The sequence below is a fragment of the Muntiacus reevesi genome, chromosome 7 (genome assembly GCF_963930625.1).
Source record: "Muntiacus reevesi chromosome 7, mMunRee1.1, whole genome shotgun sequence".
Taxonomy (NCBI): domain Eukaryota; kingdom Metazoa; phylum Chordata; class Mammalia; order Artiodactyla; family Cervidae; genus Muntiacus; species Muntiacus reevesi.
The window spans coordinates 59148436-59164241 of NC_089255.1; the positions used below are offsets into that span (position 1 = coordinate 59148436).

The 15806-nt window shown below is 38.6% G+C and overlaps 1 protein-coding gene across 2 annotated transcripts in view; it reads left to right on the top strand.

Moving 5' to 3' along the window:
- SHC4 (SHC adaptor protein 4) overlaps positions 1–15806 on the top strand; it is a 124539-nt gene that overhangs the window by 42825 nt on the left and 65908 nt on the right. For both annotated transcript variants that reach the window (XM_065940497.1, XM_065940498.1), the window contains exon 3: positions 1479–1549. In XM_065940497.1, the coding sequence (XP_065796569.1) occupies positions 1479–1549 (71 nt within the window). The remainder of the gene's footprint in view (positions 1–1478; positions 1550–15806) is intronic.

The window sequence follows — 15806 nt, forward strand, 5'->3', positions numbered from 1 at the left end:
CAAAATGTACAAATTTGCTGAGAAATACTCCAAGAGTGTCTGGGGAGGCACCCCCAGCTCCCGCCATCTTTCCACAAGCAGAAGGCTGGAAGACTTCCAGGGGAAAACTAAACAGGAAGCAGATCATTTCCATGGAGCCGACAGATCACTTTCAATCAGACTGCTTGGCTCTCATTGCATTTCCGAGCTCATTCTCAGAGAAACACTCTCCCTCGTCAACTGAGGCTCTGCTAAGCGGATTACTCCCACAGCCTCACCAGGCAGAGCTACACGGGTGACTACTAAGCCTGTCTCCCGAGGCTTAATGCCTCTCCATGATTCCAGAATCCAGTTTTTAACTCTCAACTTGCTGTTTCCTGGATACCCCACCAGTGTCGTTCAGTGAACAGGTCCCAGATCACCTCATCTTCCCCTCTCCTGGCTTTCTCGTTTCTGTTAATGGAATCACTGTTCCCCCTGCTACCCTGGCTGGAAACGTCTGAGTCATCCTTGACTCATCCTTCTTATTCTCTAGATCAAATCAACTGCTGGATCGTGTAGTGTCTATTTCCGAGATGTCACTTGAATATGTCTCCTCCTTCCCACCATCCTCCTTGGGTTGAGCTTTTGTTACTTCTCAGCAGGAGCATCCTCACTTACTCCCTTGCTATTAACCCACCTTCATACTGCTACTGACATTAGGCTCCTCAAACACAGAGTAATCTCACCACTCTTTCCAGCAGCCTAACACGGCTCCCGCTTTTGCCACATTAAATATAACTAACTGTCTTTTAGCTTTATGAGCCTGAGTGCCTTTTCCAATACTCCAGGTTCAAGCTAGATTTACTCCTTCCTGCTGTAGGACTTGACTTTTTCTTTCCTGGAATCCTCTGAACAAATGAGGTTACAAAAAGTAGGATCTTCTTATGTTACTAAGCTTTGGGTTTATCTGCATTTATATGCTTATTTTATTTCCCTAGAATACTTGATATTTCTGTATTATTTGTCTCACATTTAGTTTTGCTTCCTCTAGTATTTGAGCATACATGTGTACCGTGCGCTGCTCTTAGAACACCTTAGGACATAATTAAATAATTAAACTCTCACAACAATTGTATCCTTATGTTGCTAGTGGCAAAACTGAGATGCAGAGAAGTTGAGTAACTTGTTGAAGTTCCATAACTAATAACTGGCAGAGCCAGGATTCCAGCCCCAGAGGCCAAGCTCTCATATCCCTGAGCTCACATTTGTCAGGGATGACAGCCGTTTTCCTGAAACCATGTTAATAGTTTGGATTTAGCTGATGTTTCATAACTGAACTGAAGCTTAAGGTATGTGTCCACTAATGGTCAGAAATATCAATGGTAGGCTGAATGTGCAAATGTAATTTGGTATCAGGAACTGATTTAGGTGTTTCCCAGGAAATCACCTCTGAAGCTGAGAACTATTTTTGTGCCATTTTTCCTACTTGTTCTTTTTTTTTTTTTCTCTTATTCCAGTACATGGGCTGTATTGAAGTGCTGCAATCAATGAGGTCACTGGATTTTGGAATGAGAACCCAAGTTACAAGGTAAGAGAACAAAAATCTGACAAGCTTGGAGGACTATAGTCTAAAGTCACAAGAGTTTCTCCCTGCAGGAGTTTCATGCAAGGCTTCAAAGGTTTTTATTCGTAAGGCTGGAAGGTAGAACAAAGCCCAGTGACCTTGTGAGTGGTTCTGACTCATCATGTGAAGGATTTTTCAATTGTGCAGCAGAGCATCTGCATTTCATATGAGAACTGATAAGATGATGCGGTCAGAGAAATAGCTGCTTTCCCAGATACTAGAAGTATTTAAAATAATATCTAGAAATAGGACATTACAGGATCTCAGACCTGTTGAAGAAGTCTCTGAAAGTAACAGGAAAAAACTTTTCAAATCAGTCAGCCCAAGCTCGTCCCATTTATGGCATCCCTGACACAAGAAGCTGTCTATTCCTTGTCTGGGTCTCTCTCCTTCATGTACAGAGAGCTAGATGGAAGAGTTGAACCAGTGGAGCCTTACCCAGAGTGGCCCCAGGAAGCTTAGGGAAAGAACCAGAGTCATTATTACCCAGAGTGCAAGCCAGAAGCAGAAGCACAAGCTGTGGTTCTTTAAGGCTACATTCAAAGCAGGCGTGGAAAGGGGGTAACTGAGTGCTGAGACTGGTAACTGGGAAAACCATGAGGTGAGGGGCATGAAGTGAGAAGACTGGATTGATATGAATCAATATGATTCAGAATGAAGTCTGGGGCATCTGTGGCGTGTGGTGCCAATGTGCAGTCCTCAGTGACTGTCTGCTTCCATGGTTGCTGGTCACCATTTCCATTATGAAGAGAGGATAACTTTTCTTGATGCTCATCCCATGGAATTCGAGGTCTGGAAAAATAGTCCTCTTAACCAAAAGATTTGGGGAAAGGAATCATATGCTCTTTAGGAGAGTCACAGTATTAAAGACCCTGAGAAGTCCTGTGCTGTAGTTTAAAAAGTGTTAACTTCATTAAGATTCTCTAAATTTATTTGGCCCCATAATTCTTTTTTTATGTAACATAAATAAACGCTCCATGTATCTTTGGGGTTCCATGAAATGAACTTTAAGAAAGGCTATTGTGGACTTTCTTGTTTACAATGCGTTCAAATCTATCTTTCCAAACTTCTCACTGATCTTTGGTGCTCCCTCAGGAATTAAACAGATGAAGTCTGATTCTTCCCCACTCATCCACCCTGTACTCTTGGTGCCTATTTCAGTTCTTGGCACCTGGAAGAGGCTCAGTGGATATTTATGGAATAAATGCATGACTCCCCCTGACTACTTTCCAGGGTTTGGAAATGGCTATATTTTCCCTTTTCTTTTACAGTATCAGACCCTTCAGCTATCCTTTAAGTAAGGATATTCTTTAAGTAAGAGGTTTCTAGATTACTTCCTACCCTTTTAACCCTAATTTGGGCACATTTCAGGTTTTATTTCATTCTGATGATGCTTAATCTGGAGAAAGTCCTTCCTCCAATCCTGAGGAAGTTACAGATGGGAGGGAGAGGGTCACTATCCCCAGAAGCTTGGTCTAGGGGCACAATACGAAGGAATGCCACTGTCCATACCTGAGGATGACTGTTTTTCTGTTCTTTCCCTCATTCATTCATTCATTGACTTATTCTCCTTCACTAAAATATTTATTTATGGAGTGTTCATTAAGTGCCTAAAACTTTTCAAGAATTAAGGAGACGGGCACCTCTGATCTTTTAGAACTTTCATCATAGCTGGGGAAACAAACTATGACAAGGAAGCAAATAAATATACAATATACTTTCAGGAAGTAATTAGTGCCATTACTATAATAATGAAGCAGGGTAAGAGGATAGAGATGTATGGGGTGGGCTTTTCTTTTTCTAGTTATAAATATACTGTATATTTATTTAGAACACTTAGAACATACAGATAAATATGAAAAAGAAAGGCACTCATAATCTCACCTGGAAATAATGTCTACTAGCATTTTCTGCTTTGGCATACCCTTCTGATGTCTTCTTTCTTACATGGGCTTACAATGATTTTTGCAGACAATCTGAAGAATATTTGATACTATTTCTCCCATGTTGACTGTTTTTCCTGTTTCTAAATATTCACAAGCATTTTTAAATTGTGGCAAAATATGTATAAAATAAAATTTACCATTTTAACAAGTTTTAAGTACACAGTTCAATGGTATTAAGTAAGTTCATGTTGTTGTGCAACTGTCACCATCCTTCTCTAGAAGTTTTTCATCTTCTCAAATTGAAACTTTGTACATTAGATAATAAGCCTTCACCTCTCCTCCCCCAGCCCTGGCAACCGCAGTTCTACTTTCTATCTCTATGAATATGACTGCTATGGGTACCTCAGATAGATAGAGTTATATAGTATTTGTCCTTTTGTGACTGGTTTCTTTCACTTAGCTTATTGTCTTCAAGGTTTAGAACTAGGTCAAAAAATATAAATATTTTGAATGCTTTAGATACCTATTGCTAGGTTGTTCTGCAGAAGAAATGTAATAGTTGGTATCCTTCCTCCCTGTCACGTATCTGTTTTTTTGTTACTATCTTTTATTTTTATCGTATTTAAATTTTTTAAATTTTATATTGGAGTATAGTTGACTAACAATGTTGTGTTAGTTTCAAGTGTACAGCCAAGTGATTTAGTTACACATATATCTATTCTTCTTCAGATCTTTTTCCCATATAGTTTATTACAGAGAACTGAGAGTTCTCTGTTGATTATTTTATATATACCAGTGTGTGTATGTTAATGCCAACCTCCTAATTTCTATCTTTATAAATATTTATGAATTTGTAAGTCTATATTTTCCTATTGTTTAATAAATGGCAAAAGACTATTTTTTCTCTGCCATGAAGATTCAGTTTATGAATAATATATAGATCCAAGGGAAGGTGGCTGGCATAGTATCTGGATATTATTTCTTGTAGATGTGTCAATAATTCCTTGTAGATTCTGGCATTGTAGATTGTGTTTTAGGCAGATTTGTGGAAGCTTGAGAGTGGCTCACTTTCCATAAAACCTTTAGTTTCTACCTTACTTCATAAATATTTACTCTTTCCTTCTCTCAATTTTTTCTTTATCTCCTCTCCTTTTTTCTTTCTAGTTACATATATCTTCACATTCATCCACTATTCAAGTTGCTTTATTATCAATCGTCTTGGATGCTATTAATATATAACCGTTGAATCAGGTTCAAATTGCTTAAATTTCAATGTCACATAGTCACTGAGTTTCATTTAGCTCATAATCCTACTTAATCTAAGAAAAAAAAGTTCAGTGGACCAGGTAGAATTCTAAAAGGAAGAACTTCATTTTGTGTGACCACAGCTATGTCTGTGTGCTTCGTTGCTCAGTCATGTCCAACTCTTTGTGACCCCATGGACTGCAGTCCACCAGGCTCCTCTGTCCATGGAATTTTCCAGGCAAGAATACTGGAGTGGGTTGCCATTCTCCCCCCAGGGTGTCTTCCCCACCCAAGGATAGAACCCTGGTCTCCTGCATTGCAGGCGGATTCTTTCCTGTCTGAGCCATGCCCACAGCTATCTCCCGATGTTTACCATCAAGCAGAGGATTAATCACGTGTGGATGCTGATAAACTGGTGTAGCTCATTGCTGCTCTGGATACAAACAGACGTATTCAGCCTGATGTCCTATCCATGTTAATTCATCTTTCCATCTCTATACTAGCTGGTACATTGTTCCAGTTAATAGACAGCAGTATGAAGTTCTGGGCAGTAAAGGAGGATCCATGGTTAACAAACAACAGTTAGGTCAGCAGTGGAAACGGAAGAGAAAAATGGAGTCAATTCTTATCTTTATGAGGGATCTTTCTACCAATTGTTTGGGGGTTGAATTCACAGGACCTCTGAACATAGAAAATACTCACAGAAGAGAAAAAGAGAAAGAAAGACAAGGAGGCCATGTACTGTGTTGGCAGTTCCGGGTTATGCTCTTTTCAAAGCTCTTAGCAGGCTTCTCTGACTTCTGATTTAGTCGCTGGGGAGCCCTTCCAATGGCGTTTACTATTGTTCCTCCACAAATTCTCACCCAGACATTTAACCACTTGACTGATTCAGGACCAGATCTTAATTTTTAGTAATCTAGTGTTTATGCAAAAGGGCAAAGGAGGAGGTTTTTCCTAATAGAAAAGAGAAAGAAGATGATTAGGAAAACAAAGACTCAACAGTGTCAACAATGTCAAAAGGAAATAAGAGAAGGGGAAAATGAAAACCTTACTAAGGATGACATAGTCATTCCTCTCTTTAATAAAAATGTTCTCATCATAATTTTTATTTTGGGGTGAGGGATTCAAAAATATTAGTAGGATTATCTCATTTAATCTCCAATAAAAACTCTCATTCTAGGAATTTCCCTGGTGGTCCAGTGGCTAGGACTCTATGCTTTGACTGAAGAGGGCTTGGGTTCAATCCCTGGTCTGGGAACTAAGATCCCACCTGTCGCATGGCATAGCTTGCTGCTCCCTCCACCAAAAAAGAAAACAAAAAACAAAAAACACAAAAAACCTTTCATTCTACTAATGAGGAAATGAAATTTAGATTAAGTAAGTTGCCCAAAGTCATACAATGAATAGGCATAAAGGTGGAACTTTAGGCTAGCACTACAAGAATCAAGAAAGTTTGCTCTTTGCTGTTATTTTAATGTCATGATAGTTACATAGTATTTTCCCCTTTAGTTTACTTAATGTAGAGAAGTTCATTAATAGATTTTATAATGTGGAACAATCATTGAATTTCTGCTATAAACTCTTCTTAATTTTCATATCATCATAGGTAGTAGTTACATACACATTGTTAATATTTTATTTCAAATTTTTGCATCCTTATAACAAGTGAGTTTTCTTTTTGAACTATACTCATGAAGTTTTGGTTTCAGGAATAGGTTAGACTAATAAGAATGACTTCAGAACGTTTTCATATTTTCTGTGCACTGCAGCACTTTAAACAATATTGGAATTATCCACTTAAAAAGTCTTTGGTACTAGCCCAAACAACTCTCTGGACCTGTTAGAGTTTTACCTTCATTGTCAGATCTTCTTTTTTTTTTTTATTAGTCTTTTCAAATTTTTCTTTCTTTGGTAAAATAATTTGGATAACTTTACCTTAAAAGTTGGGTATTTTAATTGGGTCGTTTATTTTTCTGGAATTGAGCTTCAGGAGTTGCTTGTATATTTTTGAGATTAATCCTTTGTCTGTTTCCTCATTTGTTATTATTTTCTCCCAATCTGAGGGCTGTCTTTTCACCTTACTTATAGTTTCCTTTGTTGTGCAAAAGCTTTTAATTTTCATTAAGTCCCATTTGTTTATTTTTGCTTTTATTTCCAATATTCTGGGAGGTGGGTCATAGAAGATCTTGCTGTGATTTATGTCGGAGAGTGTTTTGCCTATGTTCTCCTCTAGGAGTTTTATAGTTTCTGGTCTTACATTTAGATCTTTAATCCATTTTGAGTTTATTTTTGTGTATGGTGTTAGGAAGTGTTCTAGTTTCATTCTTTTACAAGTGGTTAACCAGTTTTCCCAGCACCACTTGTTAAAGAGATTGTCTTTTTTCCATTGTATATCCTTGCCTCCTTTGTCAAAGATAAGCTGTCCATAGGTTCGTGGATTTATCTCTGGGCTTTCTATTCTGTTCCATTGATCTATATTTCTGTCTTTGTGCCAGTACCATACTGTCTTGATGACTGTGGCTTTGTAGTAGAGTCTGAAGTCAGGCAGGTTGATTCCTCCAGTTCCATTCTTCTTTCTCAAGATTACTTTGGCTATTCGAGGTTTTTTGTATTTCCATACAAATTGTGAAATTATTTGTTCTAATTCTGTGAAAAACAAAAAATGGGCCAAAGAACTAAACAGACATTTCTCCAAAGAAGACATACAGATGGCTAACAAACACATGAAAAGATGCTCAACATCACTCATCATCAGAGAAATGCAAATCAAAACCACAATGAGGTACCATTACACGCCAGTCAGGATGGCTGCTATCCAAAAGTCTACAAGCAATAAATGCTGGAGAGGGTGTGGAGAAAAGGGAACCCTCTTACACTGTTGGTGGGAATGCAAACTAGTACAGCCACTATGGAAAACAGTGTGGAGATTTCTTAAAAAACTGGAAATAGAACTGCCATATGACCCAGCAATACCACTTCTGGGTATACACACTGAGGAATCCAGATCTGAAAGAGACACGTGCACCCCAATGTTCATCGCAGCACTGTTTATAATAGCCAGGACATGGAAGCAACCTAGATGCCCATCAGCAGATGAATGGATAAGGAAGCTGTGGTACATATACACCATGGAATATTACTCAGCCGTTAAAAAGAATTCATTTGAATCAGTTCTAATGAGATGGATGAAACTGGAGCCCATTATACAGAGTGAAGTAAGTCAGAAAGATAAAGAACATTACAGTATACTAACACATATATACGGAATTTAGATAGATGGTGGCGATAACCCTATATGCAAAACAGAAAAAGAGACACAGAAATACAGAACAGACTTTTGAACTCTGGGGGAGAACGTGAGGGTGGGATGTTTTGAAAGAACAGCATGTATATTATCTATGGTGAAACGGACCACCAGTCCAGGTGGGATACATGAGTCAGGTGCTCGGGCCTGGTGCACTGGGAGGACCCTGAGGAGTCGGGTGGGGAGGGAGGTGGGAGGGGGGATCGGGATGGGGAATACATGTAACTATATGGCTGATTCATGTCAATGTATGACAAAACCCACTGAAATGTTGTAAAGTGATTGGCCTCCAACTAATAAAATAATATTAAAAAAAAAAAAAAAAAAAAAAAAAGTTGGGTATTTAAAAAAAAAAAAAAAAAGTTGGGTATTTTATTTAGATTTTTCAAATTTATCACAAAGTGTTGGCCACAGTATTTGTATCTAATTTTTAAATAACCTCTATATGTGTGATTATGCTTTCTTCTACATTTGTAATCTGTGTGTGATCTTTTAAAATCAGATTTGCTAGAGGTTTGCTTATACTATTGCTCTTTTGAAATAACCAGGTTTGGTTTTATTATTCAAATCTACTTGATTTTTTGTTTTCTAATTCATTTTTTTCCCCTCTATCTTTAGTATATCTCCTTTTTGTTTTAAGTCTATTTTATGCTGTTCTTTCATTTCTTAAGATTATTCTTTCATAATTTCTTTATTTTTATTTTTTATGCAGTTTTACCAAGATATAATTGACATATAACACTGTGTAAGTTTAAGATGTACAACAAAATGATTTTATTTATATATATCATGAAATAATTATCAATAAATTTAGTGAACACCATCATCTCATAGAAATACAAGGTTGATTAAAGAAACAGAAAAACATCTTTTTCCTTGCCATGAGAACTCTTAGCATTTACTCTCTTAACAACTTCCGTATATAATGTATGACAGTGTTATTTATCATATTGTACGTTACTTCCCAAGTACTTATTTATCAACTGAAAGGTTGATACCTTTCAAAGGTTTATACCTTTTGACTGCCTTCATCCAATTCTCCTTTCCTCCACTTCTGGCCTTTGGTAATGACAAGTCTGATTTTTTTTAATGAGTTTTTGTTTGTTTTGGCAGTATAATTGACCTACAACATTATGTTAATTCCTGGTGTATGCCAGGATAACATAGTGTTGTATAACATAGTGGTTTGGTATTTCTATACATTTCAAAATGATCACCATGATAAGTCTAATGACTATTTATCATGATTTTTTAAACAAAGATATTTTTAGTTGACTCTTTTTTATTTCTTCTAGGTCTTTATTAAACATTTCTTGCATCTTTTCAATCTTTGTCTCCAGGCTATTTATCTGTAACTCCATTTTGCTTTCAAGATTTTGGATCATTTTTATTATCATTATTCTAAATTCTTTTTTAGGTAGATTCCCTATCTCCTCCTCTTTTGTTTGACTTGGTGGACTTTTTTCATGTTCCTTTACCTGTTGGGTATTTCTTTGCCTTTTCATCTTGTTTAGATTGCTGTGTCTGGAGTGGGCTTACTGTATTCTGGAGGTCTGTGGTTCCTTTTTATTGTGGAGGTTTTACCAGGTGGGTGGGGTTAGATGATTGGCTTGTCAAGGTTTCCTGATTAGCAAAGCTTGCGTCAGTGTTCTGGTGCGTGAATCTTGATTTCTTCTCTTTGGAGAGCAATGGAGTGCCCAGTAATGAGTTTTGAGATGGGTTTATGTGTTAGGTGTGACCTTGGGTAGTCTGTATGTTGACGTTCAGGGCTATGTTCCTGCGTTGCTGGAGAATTTGCGTGGTATGTCTTGCTCTAAAATTTATTGGCTCTTGGGTGGTGGTTGGTTTCAGTGTAGGTTTGGAGGCTTTTGGACGGTAGCTTATTACTTAAAGATCCATGTAGTCAGGAGTTTTCTGGTGTTCTCAGGTTGTGGGCTTAAGTCTCCTGCCTCTGGATTTCAGTTTTATGTTCATCGCAGCACTGTTTATAATAGCTAGGACATGGAAGCAACCTAGATGCCCATCAGCAGATGAATGGATAAGGAAGCTGTGGTACATTTACACCATGGAATATTACTCAGCCGTTAAAAAGAATTCATTTGAATCAGTTCTAATGAGATGGATGAAACTGGAGCCCATTATACAGAGTGAGGTGAGCCAGAAAGATAAAGAACATTACAGTATACTAACGCATATATGCGGAATTTAGAAAGATGGTAACGATGGCCCTATATGCAGGGCAGAAGAAGAGACGCAGAAGTACGGAACAGACTTTTGAACTCTGTGGGAGAAGGGGAGGGTGGGATGTTTCGAAAGAACAGTATGTATATTATCTGTGGTGAAACAGACCACCAGCCCAGGTGGGAGGCATGAGTCAAGTGCTCGGGCCTGTTGGGCTGGGGGGATCCAGAGGAATCGGGTGGAGAGGGAGGTGGGATGGGAGACCGGGATGGGGAATTCGTGTAGCTCTATGGCTGATTCATATCAATGTATGACAAAACCCACTGAAAAATAAAAAAATAAATTAAAAAAAAAAAAACAAAGGTAAACAAAACAAAACAAAAAACCCTAATTTGATCTGAAGCGCACAGACACACAAAAAATTATCTCACAAAAACCTAAAGCCCACTCCCTCCCTTGCATAAGCATTCACATCATGCAAAGAAGAAAAAAAATCTTCCCTCTCCCTCTAAGGATGCCTTCTTCTTTGTGTCTAGGTGAGAATCTGCCTCTGATATGGAAGAAGGAATAAATTATACGTCAGGATAAACCCAATAAGTGAAACTGGTGGAACAGGGCTTGGATTTCAACCCTGAAGATCAGAACTTCATAGGGAACATGGAGGGACTATTTAGTTCATCCCCACGGGACATAATTTATCCCAAGGGCAGGCACACTGCTAGTGGGAGGGCCCTCCAGATCACTGTCTTACTGCACTGTCCTCCTGTATTTATTGCTTTACATATGTAACTCATACTTGGCAATAAATTCAGCCAGGCTAAGTGCAAAGCACCCAGCACAGGATCTGGCCATGCCAGGCTCCAGGAGAGCTGGGAAACAGTGGTTCGTGGTGGGTTTTTGCTTCATTCCTGTGATGGCCATCCCTGGGGGAAGGAAAAGGAGCTGTTAGAGGACGGGTGCTGAGTGCTTCCTTTTGGGGTCCTGTCTTTGATTCATTTTCCCTGCTGATCATAAGGGATTTATTTATCTGCCACATTCCATGCCATGGGGTAGAAGACCCAGAGTAGTATTTTTTGGAACTGCTGTCAACAGTAAGCAGGCTATAATGAGTGATTGGTACTAAGTAAGGCAGCAAGGAAGTAGAGATCATAATTTAGAGGATGTTGTAATTGGACTAATTTCCTGTTTGTAATGTTATTGCTCCTGAGCACTGATTCTGCAAATTTAATTCACTGTCTTAAAATTTTGATTCTTTGACTTCAGCAGGACATTAAAGGCACTTCTTCAGAAACAAATGCATACTTGTGTGTGTGTGTGTGCAACCATTACATGCAAAGCAGAGCCAAAAAGCAGCTGAAATGAACATTTACCTGTGCGTGAGGTTTGTAAGAAATGTGAATGTCAGGAGGGAGAGTATTCTGTAGAGGTCAAATATCTGCATGTTGGGTGACTAAACTGAGATATTTGTTTGTTTGAAGATAGGATGCGATTTATTTAATTTTCCTGAGGAACGTATGAATGAGATTGATTATAGCCATGCATGGATAAGCGTGCGTACGTCTGTGTAAAATTTGGAGTTATTTCCAGCATCTGGTGTGTGAGTTTGTGTTGACTTGTGAGGGGACCATGCAGTGAGGAGTGGGACTTCAGCCCACATGGCACTCAAAGTAAAGACTCCAGAGCGGGGATAAAGAGTTTATTAATGTGCCAGACCAGGGGACACCCCCCAGTGAAGACATTTACTGAGAACAGTGACAAGGAGAAAAACATCAAGAGTGTTAAAGTTTTAGTTCGTAGTGGTCATGCTAAGAATTAAAAACAAGCACTTACCGGAACAGGATGTACATGGTTGGATAAAGCAAGTTTCATTGTTCATTGGTCAGAAAGGAATGTGAAGACCTCAGCAAGGGTCTGGGTTCCCAGGGTCAAGATTTATGACCTTTATCAGCTGGTGAGACCAGTTACAATGATACATGACAGTCAAATCCTCCTTGGCAGGCACTGATGTAAGTGGAAGTACTTCCTCTCACACAGGTGTAGACATCAGGAAACCCTTGTGGAGGTTCCATGTGGTGCGTGTGTGAATGTGTGGACAACGACAACTTCTGCTAGTTTCAAGCTGTGCTGACCCCGGTTCCTCACAGCCTCTTTAGGACTGAGACCTCGCTTCTCAGATATCTGAGATGAAATAGCCAATTACATCCCTTTCAGAAATCTTCGAAGATACAGTAATTTTTAAAAATGTTTGCAAGCAATTGAGAAAGCTTCTGATAGGATGACAGAGTCAAATACACAGAGAGAGGGTGTGGCAGTCAAGGGCTCCTTTTGTTCACAGTCATTAGCACAATGTCACATGCAGGTGCAGTTTGAGCACAAGTAGGACCAAGAAATACAGTTACTAAGGCAACCCACAGAATGGAGTGGAAAAGTATTTTTTAAATCAGATCTCTGATAAGGAATTAATATTCAGAATATTTAAAGAACTCCTACAATTCAACAGCAGGAAACCAAACAGCCCTATTAAAAACTGGGCAAAGGACTTGAATAGACATTTCTCTAAAGAAGACACACGAATAGATAATAAGCACATGAGAAGATGCTTAACACCACTAATCATTAGGGAAATGTAATAAAAACCACCATGAAATAGTACTTCACACTCATTAGAATGGTCGTTATTTAGAAGAAAACCCCAAAACAACAACAAAAAAACCAGAAATTAAGTGTTGACAAGGTTGCTAGAGATTGGAACTCTTGTGCATTGCTGGTGGCGATGTAAAATGATGCAGCTGCTGTGGAAAACAATATGGCAGTTCCTAAAAAATTAAAAATAAAATTATCTTATGATCGAACAATTCCACTTCTGTGTATATATTTAAAAGAATTGAAAGCATGTACTCAGATGTTTGTACACCTATGCTCATAGTGGCATTATTCACAAACTCATAAGATGAAAGTAACCCAAGTATCCGTTGATGGATGAATGGATAAACAAAACATGATATATAACATGGTATATACGTACAATGGAATATTAGCCTTTACAAAGAAGGAAATCCTACAGGTTTTGATGACCTGGATGCAACTGGAGGGCATTATGCTAAGTGAAATAAGTCAGAGAAAGATAAATACTGCATGATATCACTTATGTGTGGAAACTTTTTATAAAAAGTCCAACTCATAGCAACAGAGAGTAGAATGGTGGTTACCAAAGAATGGGGCATTGTGGGGCTGGGAAATGTAGAGCTATTGGTTAAGGAGAATAAGCTTTTGTTTTAAGATGATTAAGGCCTTTATGATCTAATTATAGCATAGTGACTATAGCATACTAATGCAGTGACTAATACTGCATTGTATAATACAATTTAAATTTGCTAACAGAGTAGATTTTAAGCATTCTCACCGAAAAAAAGAGGTAAATATGTGAGCTGATGGATGTGCTCATTAACTTGATTGTGGGAATTCTTTCACAATATACACAGCTATCAAACTATCATGTTGTATGCTTTAAATGTATTATGATTTTATTTGTCAACTATATCTCAATAAAGCTGCAAAAAAGTAAATTTTTACACATACTACAGCATGAATAAACCTTGTGCTAGTCCATTCAGGCTTCTGTAACAAAATACTACAGATAGGGTAGCTTATAAACAACAGATGTTTATTTCTAACAGCTCTGGAGATTGGATGTCTGAGATCAAGGTGCCAGCATGGTGGGGTGAGGCCCTTTTTCTGGATGGCAGAATGATCATATCCTTCCTTGCAGGAGGGCCTAGGGAGTTCTATATAAGAACATTATCCTCCATCATGAGGGCTCCACCCTCATGACCTAATTGATTCCCAAAGGCCCCAATTACTAGTAGTATCACCTTTGGGTGTTAGGATTTCAACATAGACATTTTGGGGAGATAGAAACATTCAGCCTACTGCAAAGCTTGAGGATATTGTGCTAAGGAAAAGACACAAAAAGACAAATCCAAAGACAAAGACAAAAAGGTAGTCTGATTTCCCTTGTATAAAGTGCCTAGAGTGGTCAGATCTAGAGACAGAAAGGAGATTGGTAGTTGCCAGGGGTTAGAGGGGAAGGGGATTTAGTGCTTCATGGGTACAGAGTTTTAGTTTGGGAAGGTGAAAAAGTTCTAGAGACGAGTGGTGCTGATAATGGCATGACAATGTGAATGTACTTAATGCCACTTAAAAATTATTAAAATGGTAAATTTTATGTATGTGTACTGTATGTGTGTTTTACAACAATTTTTAAAAAGTGTTGGTTACTAGATGAGTTGTATTTTTGAAGTATTCTAGGTTGTCTTAAGTATATTTTGCTGAAAGTGTGCAAAACCAGTAAGAGAAGGACAGCGGAAGTGTCAAGGCCTGTCTCTAGCAGGTCCCGCAGCTGAGATACTTCGGGGAAGAGTGCATGTAGTTAGTCTATTATAATTTCTTGGGGCCCAACCAGAAACTCTGCTGGCCAAGAGCTGCTGCAGGACACGAGGTGAAAGTAGTTAACATTAGCTGATATTTGTTTCATTTGCGCAGAGCTTTTACGCCCTTGCTCTCTTATGAAGCACATGATCACCCTGAGAGGAAGATACTGTAATTCCCCATTTTGAGCAGGGGATGCTGAGGCTCAGAGAAGTCTTTGTGACCATCCCCAGACCACACAGCTATTTCCCTGAGCTCAAACCCAGGAACTCTTACACCAAAGCCTGTCCCTATAGAACTTAATGTTTCCTAGTGACACTGCTTTGGTTTGAAGCTAAGAAACTGCTCTTATAACTGTGGATAGACCAAGATGATGGGGGACAGTGCAGGCAGTAAATGCAGGCCTGACTCATCTTTTAAAAATCACTTCTAAGTGAGGAAACAACTCAGCTATGATCATCTCCATCGCTGATGTCAGGCTTCTGGGACATTTGATTCCTAACATTCTTTTTCACTGTATTTCTCTGATTATAAAAACTAAGACTGGCTTATTGTGGGAGTTGAGAAATAGGGTAAAATTAAAGAAAAAATAAACAAATTGCTGGAGGTAACTAGTAGTAGCAGTTTGGTGTAAGATTTTTCCAGTCATTTGTTTGAAAGCTAAGGTGAGATTAGATAGCATGTATTAATTTGTAACATGCTTTTATCATCTAATGTACACATTTTCTAGGTCATTATGTATGAATAGTACTTGCTTTGACCTGAGCTTTAAGGTGTAAGAAATAATTTTAAGTACATCTCCTTGCCATGGGTATATTTATTAAGAGTCTTTGGCTTTAAGTAGCAGAAAGTAACTCTGCCTAGGTAAGCCAAAAGGGGAATTTCCTGAAAGGATATTGAGGCAGCTCATGGAATCTGAGAAGCGAACAACCAAACAGATAAGAAAGATAGAGTCAGGACTGCTGAGCCATCAGCAGCAGGGCTGCAGGGATTCCCCACCTCTGGTTTTCTCAGTTCCAAATGTCAAATTCCCAGGTGGGATGGTGGCTGGGGCCCAATGCTGGGCCAGTCAGCCTTGGCCAGGACAGAGTCGCATTGTGGCAGTATGATAGTTCCCTAACACGCCAATATTGTGCCTGTGCATGTGCTAAGTTGCTTCAGTCATGTCCAACTCTGT